Raw genomic sequence first — 11,064 nt, forward strand, 5'->3', positions numbered from 1 at the left:
AGGTTTCATTCAACACATTGTACTTTACCTCAGGTGCGAGACATAAGCGGATGGTACTTACTATCATTATTTCGAGTTCTTCCCAGTCATCATCAGACATGGATTGTGGCTTCTGGGCTTTGCCAGACAATATTTTAAACAACCCTTGTTGCACCAAGATGTCTTTGACTGTGCTTTGCCACAAACTGAAGTTATTTTTGTCATAAAAAAACTCAATGTCGAACTTACCCATTGAGATTCATTTTTCAATCATCGTACTGCAATCAAGCTTTTACACACATTCACGTGAACCGAGGCTCTGATACCATTTGTTGGAAAAAGTACAGAAATCCTTTTCCACCTGTGTGCAAAGAAGAAGACACAAGTATTTACGTGGTTCGGCAATGCCTACATCCACGGCGTAATTGGGACTTCTTCAATATGAGAGAACTGAGACAATAACTGTATAAGTAATAACACTTGGATTTAAATCAAACCCAATCCTGTATCCAAAGCCGGATACCCCTTGTACACCCTCTCTCAACTCACACCCTCAAACCCCTGAAGAGATTATACTAAACCCAATACTCCACAAACACTCTCGGCTCACTTGTTATGTGCTTATTGCACTTCCTATTACTTGAGCTTCATTCCCTCATCTCTATTTATAAGCAAATAGGGGAGGGAGATTTCAACCATTGCATTAAATGGGGTAGATAGGAGGTGGTGGATAGCCTCCACGTTTTTCTTCTCCCTTTTAGTCTTTCTTCCAAAATGGCTGAAGTCATCTAGCATTATCTTCATTACTTCCATTTCTCTCTTTCTTTTTCTTCTTCTCATTTATTGCAACATTGACTTTGTTTATATAACACACCACTACCCCACCCTTTTGTCAAAAGGTGGTGGCTGTACCTCCTTAACAAGGAGGACCCAACACGAACAACTCCACCGTGACAGCACTGCCTCAACATGGAGTCGCGCATAGAGCAGTCGTCTCTCATAAACTTCCAGGGAATCACTCCATCTGGTTTTCTCATAAACATCCAAACTTCGATTCCACGGTTTCTTCTATGCAAGGTCGGATTCTTTCGGATTTTGGAAATTTTCCTTGGGAAAAGCCAGAGATTCAAAGTCTAAGACGCTGACACTCCATCAATTCCTCTTCAGAGTTCAGACACCCTAAGATCTCGGCAAGCATTGCAGTGTTAGAGATTGTAATCAAATCAATTTCTGACCCTACGTCTGTGAGAAAAATTATCGTCTCCATTTATTTGCCCCTCCATTTCCTTCATTAGGGGGGAAGTGGACCCCACTCGGGCAGTGTGTTCAGACAGGAGGTAGGGTGGTCATTTCTACCTCTCTATAAGATGTAATGGAGGAAATAAGGGGCAAATAAATGGAGACGATAAAGATCCCGCCTGTGATTGTTGCAAACCATCGTCTAAATAGGATGTCACAGTAATTGTACTAAAGGTGTCCCCTAGATCCCTGATGAAGATCCAAACATGACTTGGAAGTTCAGAATCTCATGTGAACATTGAATGTGACCATGTCAAACTATTAGAAGGCAACAAAGAAGAAAATGTGTCATGTCCATGACTGTAGAGAAATTATTTCTCAAGTATGATGAGATGTAGGGACTACATTGTAAATCATTACTTGAAGCACAAGTCCTGATGACCTAACCACAAGTGTCTCAAAGTGTCTTAGGCCAAAGAAACCTAATCTAAGGGTTAACATTTTTATGTCTCCTAAATAGAAGTGGGCTACAAGCTTTCTAAATGTGGCTTCTTCTGTCAAAGCCTTAACTGAAGTAGGCATGGCGAAATTGAGTATTGCAACTAGTCTAAGCATTGAAAACAAGAATTGATGGGGTAGGGTTGAGATACAGTGATTATGGGCATGTGGAAGAATAAGTGCTAAGCAAAGTTCATGTTTATTACAACTCTTATTATAGAGTATGCGGAGAGAATAAATGAAAATGCAAGCAAACGAGTTATGGTTAAAAAGGTGACAAATTGATGCTTGTCCTAAATGTTGTAAAGAATTTAGGACCGAGTTTCCCTTTACCCACAAAGGGACGGGAGAGGGAGAGGGCAGCAAATGGGTATTAGGAGGGTATTTTGGAACATACCAAAGTCCTGGAAAGGATCGTGAACCCTAGGATGATGGGTGAATCATGCTCTAGAGCTGGAGGAATACTTGTCCAAGAATTTATATTTGTTTTTTGTAGAAAGATCAATGGAATGTTAGATGTTAGGGGTGGAAGCGAAGGTGCACCATGGATGGCGGCGGAGGACGACAAGTCATGGGAATTGGGGAAGTTGTGAAGCTGTGCATCTAGTGAATAGCCAAATGGGAGAGAGGAGGAAGAGGAAGGTGAGGGGTAAAATGTCAACAAAAAAATAAAAAAAAAAACAATATCTGGCATTCTGGTGAGGGAGGGGACTATTTTAGGTAATTTTACCTGATCTTATGTTGAGTAATTTGGTTCAAAGAAAGATTGCGTGGGTAATTTTAGTAAATCGAAACTCAATTTTTAGGAATCTTGTAATTTTCAAGAAAATCTAAGTATTATGTCCATCTATGCCATAGCTATGGTGCAAACTGCAAAGTAAAAACCATTGAGTACCAACTTCCGATTTTGGTGTGGAGTTTTGGTGGAACCGTAACTTCGAGTCGAGGCGCTACTTACAGTAGTAACAGAAACCGTAATTAGTAGTCACGACTTCTGTGAGCACAATCGCAGGCTTTAGTGTCTATCTTTAGACCTTACACCATCCATTCCAATTTCCACTGCAGGCGAGAGTGGAGACGACGGTCTTCAGTATCAAATTAGCAAATCAATGGAGGCTTGCAGGTTGATGCACCCCACGACCTCGACAGCTCTCTTCAGAAGCGTAAGACCATTGAATTCAAAGCTCTCACAGTCCATTCTGCGTTCGCCCACAATGTTACACACAGGTTAATGTCTCCTCTACGCCATTCTCCACCTCTGAATTGCTGTTAGTGTTCCATTGTCTTCTATCTCAAAAGCCCCAGATTTTTTTTCCCCCAGTTTCCCCTTAGAAATCTTATTTGATCAATTAATTGATTAATTCTCTCTTTTAATTGGTGCTTCTGAGCTGAGGGAGGGTGGAAGATAACGTGAACCGCTTTCTTTGTAGCTGGAGGTTCGGGTAGGAGGGCGTATGATGCATTGCTGTTGGACGCCGGAGGCACGCTTCTGCAGTTGGCAAAGCCCGTTGCAGAGACTTATGCAGCTATCGGGAGGAAATATGGTTAGTGGCGGTGGTGTTGCGTTTTCTGGCTTCCCAATTCCCATTTTTCCGTTTTTGAGTTTTGATTGTTTGACCGCCACAGGGCGCACCGAGTTACTAGGCTCTCAAAAAATGAGATATTTGATATGATGATGTCTCTCAAGATGAGGCCTTGCAGGTTTAGGAGATCGATCTGTCCTATTTATGTGAATCTGTTGATAACATTTAATCTTTTGTGTTGTTTTTTCATTTTTGTTGCGAATTTTATGCTTTGAAGCTATTTTTATTATCTCTATATAATATTTAAAGCTGAATTTGCAAAATCTGCGGGTTTGGGTTTCATACTTCAGCTGAGAAGTGGGAGAAGCTTCCAATTGCAGAGTTTACACGGGGGGCTTAGTACTAAGATATGTGATCATATGCTATGAGCCTATGAATAAATATTTTCGCATCAATGACAAGGAGCAATATGGTGCATAATGAATGAGTTAAGTGGATTGGGGAAGACCAAAAGTGTCTTGGCATTGAAGTAGTTAAAAAACACATTATCGCTTATGATTTTATTCAAAGATTTTGGTTCTAGATAAGATTAAGGCAAATAGAGAATTCATGTAGCTTACTCCAAGATAAAGTTTAATTGAGTTGAAACATATACATATGCAAGAAAAATATAAATGAAAGTGTCCTGTCCATCCTAGATTTTGGATTTTCTTCAGTGAAGAGTTGAACTTGCTGAATGGTCAGTTCAGTAGGTGGACCACATGCACAACACATCAGGTCTGTCAAATTTCTTACCCCTTTTTGTTTATGTGATATGCTTTTTCTTGCATACTATATCAGCTTTGTCTAATCTGCCCTTCTGAACTTTACAGGTCTGAATGCAACTGTTGGTGAGATAAAGCAAGGATTTAAGAGAGCATTTTCAGCTCCATGGCCAGAGAAGCTTCGTTATCAGGTTGATGGCCATTTTGTGCTAATTTTATTTTTTAATGCCTGTCTGAAATAAATACACTCCATCTTAAATTTATTTTTTTCTAAATAAGAGAATCATTACTCTACCCTGTAGAATTACTTGATGTTGAATATGTTCATAGCGTGGCTTCAATCTATTTCCTTTTCTTTTTTTTCAAGAAGTCTGGTTCTACTTCCTTTTATATTAAGAATTACGGTTTGGTAATCATCGCTGAAAATATTGAATTCAACCCCCTACAGTCCTGATCTTCTTTGACAAGCTTTCTTTTGCAACATTTGATTCATTGATGATCAAGTTCTCACTACCTGTAATGGTATAAACAACTCAATGTCCTTTCTAAACCATTATTCCTTTCAAAACAATGAGCAACGTGTTTCAAAAACACTGATCCTTCTCAGAGAAAATGTAGCATTCTTATTCAGTATTGAATCCTTATTGCTCAATCTTATGCTCCAATGGTTGAAATATGTTCAATTTCACATTGATTAGTTTTCTTTCACTCATTTCTCTTTCAGTAAATACTTATCTCCCCCCCCCCCCACCCTAAAAAAAAAAAGAAATAAAGAAAAAGAACTATAACACCCAGGTGAATGATGTCGTCTCCATTTCATAACGATGCCAAAATGAATTTTTTTCTAGCCCCTTGTCTTAAATCTTGGTGGTGCTGGTAGGGAGATGGACGACCGTTTTGGAGGCTTATTGTTTCTGAAGCAACAGGTTGCTCGGATGACAATTATTTTGAAGAAGTATATGAGGTAAACTTTCTTGTGCTAGGTAACTCTTACCATTGACTGATTGGATCCTACTATCAATTGAAAACAAGATGTTTCCATCTGAATTTTCAATTGTTTCTTTTGTCAGTACTTCGCAAATGGTGATGCATGGCGTCTTCCTAGTTCAGCATATGAAACATTATGCCTTCTCAAAGATGCTGGAGGTCATATTCACCAAGTAGTTTCCGTCTTTCTCTGTACAGTGTGTCATTAGAAGCTCAATAATGTTGTGTAGTTCTTGCTTTACTTTATTTCTAACGAAGTGAACGGTAATGCAGTTAAGTTGGCTGTTGTCTCCAATTTTGACACCCGCTTGAGGGGACTGTTGAAGGACCTCAATGTTGTAGATCTGTAAGCTTCACTGCTCCTAATTTCAGTCCTCAAATAGGCTAGCATGAAAACAGGCATGTCGTGTCCGTATTTTGGAGACTCGTTTTTTTTAGGAGCAACAAACTCTACTTTGGACTCTATTGTCTATATTTGGATTTTGTTGACTGCTGGAATATTGGTAGGTTTGACCAGGGGGAGGCTTTACCTGAGTGAAAGTGGAAAGCTATATTTATTTACTTGTCTTGTTTCTGTTGGTTGAACATGCATGCGTGTAATAGAGTTTGGGATGTCACTTGATAGCAGACCCCTTATTCTTGTTGATGTTAAATTATCTCTTCTTATCCTCGACAAAGGCGACTACATACATACAGCCAGCTATATTTTAAAGGAAAAACAATTACTTTTTTGTGTTTTTTCAGGTTTGATGCGATTATTGTATCTTCAGAGGTTGGATATGAAAAACCAGATGCCCAAATCTTCAGAGCTACTTTAGGTTTGGATACAAATATTTTTTTATTTTTTGAAGTAGGCAAAAGTTACTACTTCTATGCATGTTGGTGAACTCCAAGGTCATATGACTCGTATCATATATTAGTATGATATTGTCATTTGTCCAGCAATTGATATTCAATGACCAGCTTCATTGTCTAGTTTATGCACCTGATATCTTGGACTGTTTCATCTATTTGGGCATGTGTATGTGTATGTTTGACTTTGTAGATCACATCTGTGTGGAAGCTGGCAAAGCAGTACATGTTGGAGATGATGAAGAAGCTGATAAGGTTGGAGCCAATGCCATTGGAATCGATTGCTGGTGAGTGTATGTTTTAGGTGCTACATTGCAAATATCTCGTTGTAGAGTCATTTTTATCCATTCCTTGTCTGGGAACTTCAATGACATGAATACACCATGCAAAGTCATACATACTCTGATAACCGATGATCTGTATGGCTTCGGGTCTTAATATTTGTCAAAATTGAAAAAAGTGCTTTATTTATCTAGAAGAGACAGTCAGTAATCCCCTTTCACAGCTATTAGAGAAAAATTGGCAGGGCTTGAAATCACCAAATCTTTAAAGGGCGTACCCAGTGCACGAGGCTCCCGACACTGCGGGGTGTGGGGAGGGTCATAATGTATGCAGCCTTACCCCTGCTTTTGCAAAGAAGCTGTTTCCAGACTTGAACCCGTGACCATTTGGTCACAATAGAGCAACCTTTACCATTGCACCAAGGCCCACCCTCAAAATCACCAAATCTTTAAGAGGGGGAAAAAAAGTAGCACCAACTGGCAACTGCTAGCATCTGTGATCATTTGAGTGTGGGTCTCATATAGTAGAAGGAAACTTCATCAAAATCCTGCATCAATTGCCCAATAAAAGATTTTAGCAGGCCTCCAGTGAGAGTCATCTCCTTGGATGTCAGAGCTTTAACAGATTTCTGGCAGTTCGATACAATCATAATATGCTGCAGAGGTAGACTTCTACTTAGCATACCCTGTCTGCGTGGAAACACTTGGCTGCTATAAACTATATAGTTTTCGTTTGAATGGAAAGCCCAGATTTGAGTGGAAAGCCTCTTCTTTTACATGGGATGGCTAAGAATTTCCTGATCATGATAATTTTTTACCTATATATCTTGAGTTGGGATCTATTCTTTCTTATCATCTGACCACCGAGGCAGGCGGCAATTTTGGGTGCCCAAGTCAGCTCCAACTTTCAGTACATCTTATGCTTTTGGTTATTGATGCTGTCTTATCTTCTTCCATAATGCGTGTAATATGAATGGCAGGTTGTGGGGTTCAGATGTGAAGACCTTTGTAGAGATAAGAGACTGCATCCTCAGACCAGACCCATAAGCTTCTACTGAGTTTCAAGTTTTGTGTTCCCAGCATGCGGTGGTCTTGGCTTCACCAACTAAGTTTGGCCCTTGAAAGTGTGATTTGCGCAATTAATATTGTTTTTATCTGTCAAACACTGTCTTCCATCAATGTTGCGTGGTTTCTGATGAGCTCTAATTAAGACACATCCGGCCAAAGAATAAAATAAATCGTCTGGTCTTTGAGTTCTGGGTTATGTAGAACCTCAACAAAACTCAATTTCTGTATTCTGCATTTCATATATTTGTGGAAGGTACTTACACTTGTTCGGTTAATTGAAGATCAGTTTACCTTGGATGCCTAATATCAGTTTATCAATAGAAATAGGGAGAGGATTCTTTGAGCAGGTGGCATAGGAAGTGTACCAATGATCAGCGATGAAATGGTTTCGTACATAGGAGGTAGAGAGGTCATTTCATGTTAATAGCAGAGAGATAGAGAGGGTGCTTATTGCCGATTCAAAGAATGTTTTCCCATATAAATTATACATGCATCCTTTTATTTGGCATAATTGCCAAGGGTATAAGGAAAAAAAAAACAAACAAAATGGAAATAATCAGAAGTAGATAGGTAACGAAATTTACCCTTTTGTTGGGACTTGGGAGATGATTTTATTTCCGTTGAGTGGGATTTACACTGCAGGTAGGCAGCCTCTAATTTTCGTACAAGTCCAGATTTTAGGAATTTTTTTTTTTTTTTTTTTTTTTGGATGAAAAAATAAAGGTGTATAGATTAAGGGATAACAAGTTTGTTTACATCATCATGACCATACAAAAAATGACGATGGCAGGTCACAGCCTTCCTAGCAAAGTTAGTCATCCAAAATAATATAGGCAAGAGTCATGCCTGTTTTGAGGAAACTTTGTTTTATTAAACCACTTTTCTCGAGGATGGAAGTCTGTGAATATGACTAACTGCTCAGTTTCTCTAGTTGCTTCTCCTCCCTCGTCTCTCTCGCCCTTTTTGTAGCGTCTTTCAAACCGTTTGTTATGATTCTCTCTTGTGGATCCCTAACCTTTAGCTAGTGCTCTGTTTCTAGAGTCATCTCTCCATTAGGATTTCAGTCTCTAGGTGGTTTTGGTTCTTACAAGTTGGATCATGTTTTAGAAAGAGGGTTTTCTAGTTAGAGCTTGTAGAGCTCAAAGTTGTTGTTAGAGTTCTTGATCACAGCATGGCATGCATATTCTCACACTCTGGATTTGGGTTGAAGGGAATCTAATTCCTCAGTGTCGGTTCAACATCTTGTAGAAGATGTTGTTTCGACTACTGCTCAAGTGCACTTTGAAGTGGATCTAGATCATCTAGGCTATCGTCAGTCAAATTTTCCAACAACTCAGCTTTATCTCAACTAAACAGGGTCAGTTGCATGGATCCTTGCTTCCAATTAGTTCTATTTGAGGTCATACATGATACAAGGCCTAAGCTATGCATGTCTTTCCTCACCACTTCTCCTAAGGTCATTTTAGGTCTGCCATTTGCTCTTTTAGTTCCTTCATTTTGAATCAAATCACTCTTTCATACTGGAACATCCAAAGGACTCCGCTGAACATGGCCATGCCACCTCAAACGACTTTCTTGTAGCATATCATGTATCGGAGTTACTCCCAAACCAATTGTAATATGATAATTCCTTACTTTATCCTTCCTAGTTTTGCCACTCATCCTTCTCAACATCCTCATCTTCGTTACACTGAGGTTATCTATATGATGCTTCTTGACTGCTCAATTTTGCACCATACATCATAGCCGGTCTTTAAGTTTTAAAGGAATACGCCGATCACACAACACTCTAGATGTACCTCTCCACTTCACCTATCCTATTTTAATTCTCTGTGAAACATATCCTCTATATCATCTTCTTTGTTTATGATTGAGTAAAGATATCTAAAATAATCACTTTGCGGAATTTTCCTCTCATCAATTTTCACCACCTCATTATCCATCCTAGTGTAACCAAAGTTATGGTTTCATCAACCCCGTTCAGGTAAGCATTCATGTTCTTCATTGTACAAGTAGAGAGCCATCTCGGTTGATTAAGTGGCTTCTCCCGACGCCAAACGCCGGATGACGCAAGGTAGCGGCATTCAAAGTCTAAGATGTTGGCTACAAGCTACGATTCTAAGTCAGTGAAAGGGAAGCTGACTAAGCTCCATGGTTTTACAGTGGGAGTGGCTTTAGCCTCCATTACATTTACTGAAAGACTTCTTAGTTTTGTTTTGGCAACCGATGGGTGCTAAGAATGTGTTTAGTGCTGATGGTGGTTCTTTCACCATTGATTTCATGTCTACAGATGAACATGACATAGTTTGGAAGCTGCTCCTTAGTGGTTTAATAACCATCCACTTCATCTTCTCCCTGTTTCCCCACATATTCCCCATCATGTTAATTATGGTTTGGAAGTCTTACTGATTTGGATACATATGGTCCTTTGAGTAAAGAAGCCTGATATAAGTTCCATGTCAAATATGGTGATTCCTCCAAGAAAAAGAAGGCTCCGCAGTCTTGAAGAATCCCATAGACCACTACCCCCTTCTCACCCCTATGAAAATTTCCTTGATCCCTATAACCCTTGCTATCCACCTCCATCTTCTCCAGGCCCTCGACCTACTTTCCCCATTGATATGTTGACAGAGGTCCAACGAAAACAACAAAATCTACTCTCCCAACCTTAGCCCCACCACCCTCACCCTCAGCCCCGAAATCATCTTTTCACACCTTCATCCATATCTCTTACTCCTTCTCCACCTCCCTTACAACCCTATCAACCACCACAATCCACACAATCTCCTCCACTTTTTCCTTTCTCCCCTAGCAACAATGCAATTGAAAACTCCAATGTTCTTTCTTTTTTTCCTTTGAATCCTTACCCTCTCTACTCCACATCCATTCAATTATAATTTCCATCAATAAGTTTCTCTGTCCCGCACTAAAGGAAGACTTCGAGATTGATTCTTGGCTCTTGGTGAATATCAACAACTTTAGATTTCTAAATTGGTCACCTTTGAAGAATTTATTAAACGAACTTATATCGAATTTTTGGACCCTCAGACATCTATGCAAGATACAACCCGTGAAGAATCTCTCTCCATGAAGTGCTACTCATTGCTCCGTTTGGATGTTGATAGACATTATGTAGGGATGTAAATGGATCGGATTCAGCTCGGATAGTGCTATGTCCGCATCCGCATCCTATTAGCTTTCGGACGGATTCGGGTAGTGCTAAACGGATATGGACACGAATAAGATCTAATATTTTATCCGTTTACATGTAAAAATAGCTTTTCAGATAGCTATAGTCTATCCGTATCTGCATCCGTTTAGCTTTCGGACAAATTCGGATAGTACTAAACAGATGCAAACATGAATGCGAAAACGGATTTTGACTATTCATTTACACCCCTAACATTATGTCCGGATGACAAAACGGTTCTATAAGCTTTGAAACTTGGATGGTCCCACTCTCAAGCAATTCTTTCTCAATTCCCTTTCTGAGCCTCTCTTGGTGATGAAACTTATAAATTATTGGCTCAACAAAAAATGGAATTTAAAGCCACTCTAATAGGAACTCTTTATCAACAAGTTTTGCTTGCTCTAAGCAAACTCTGCAATCAAAAGGAGTTTTGGAAAGATTGGGATGACAAAACTGAAAAGCTTCATAAAGCTTGTGATAAATCCTACCTCAAAGATCAAGTGCAAGGATCACAAGCTTTCTGTACCACAAAGCGTAACCACCACCCCAAATTTCAGAGTTATCCTCATTCCTTTGACTAATCTCGTCATCTCGGCAAAAAGCATTTCAAAGTCAAGGCTCGAAATTTCAAGTACAAATGGAAATTGTTGTGTTATAAGAAAATCCGAGGGAAATTCATGCAT

At 39.4% G+C, this 11,064-nt stretch overlaps 1 protein-coding gene across 2 annotated transcripts; it reads left to right on the forward strand.

Annotated features, from left to right (window-relative positions):
• Nucleotides 1-2,775: 2,775 nt before the first annotated feature.
• LOC122670858 (haloacid dehalogenase-like hydrolase domain-containing protein 3) lies at nt 2,776-7,361 on the forward strand. 2 transcript variants are annotated; one of them, XM_043867869.1, is made up of 10 exons: nt 2,776-2,943; nt 3,147-3,260; nt 4,112-4,194; nt 4,884-4,967; nt 5,074-5,149; nt 5,264-5,336; nt 5,735-5,808; nt 6,036-6,129; nt 7,104-7,208; nt 7,276-7,361. In XM_043867869.1, the coding sequence occupies exons 1-9, from the start codon at nt 2,826-2,828 to the stop codon at nt 7,168-7,170; spliced, it is 783 nt and encodes a 260-aa protein (XP_043723804.1). In that variant the 5' UTR covers nt 2,776-2,825; the 3' UTR covers nt 7,171-7,208; nt 7,276-7,361. The 2 variants fall into 2 exon arrangements, with proteins under 2 accessions (XP_043723804.1, XP_043723805.1); XM_043867870.1 differs by having other exon boundaries at nt 7,104-7,205; nt 7,273-7,361.
• Nucleotides 7,362-11,064: the final 3,703 nt, after the last annotated feature.

The sequence above is a fragment of the Telopea speciosissima genome, chromosome 8, assembly GCF_018873765.1.
Source record: "Telopea speciosissima isolate NSW1024214 ecotype Mountain lineage chromosome 8, Tspe_v1, whole genome shotgun sequence".
NCBI classification, from domain to species: Eukaryota; Viridiplantae; Streptophyta; class Magnoliopsida; order Proteales; family Proteaceae; genus Telopea; species Telopea speciosissima.

Bases quoted from the DNA above. Each gene is read 5' to 3' on its own strand.
- LOC122670858 (XM_043867869.1), top strand. From the start codon at position 2,826: ATGGAGGCTTGCAGGTTGATGCACCCCACGACCTCGACAGCTCTCTTC. The intron at 2,944-3,146 runs GTTAATGTCTCC...CTTTCTTTGTAG, and splicing joins GCCCACAATGTTACACACAG to CTGGAGGTTCGGGTAGGAGG. The intron at 4,195-4,883 runs GTTGATGGCCAT...TGGTGCTGGTAG, and splicing joins CAGAGAAGCTTCGTTATCAG to GGAGATGGACGACCGTTTTG.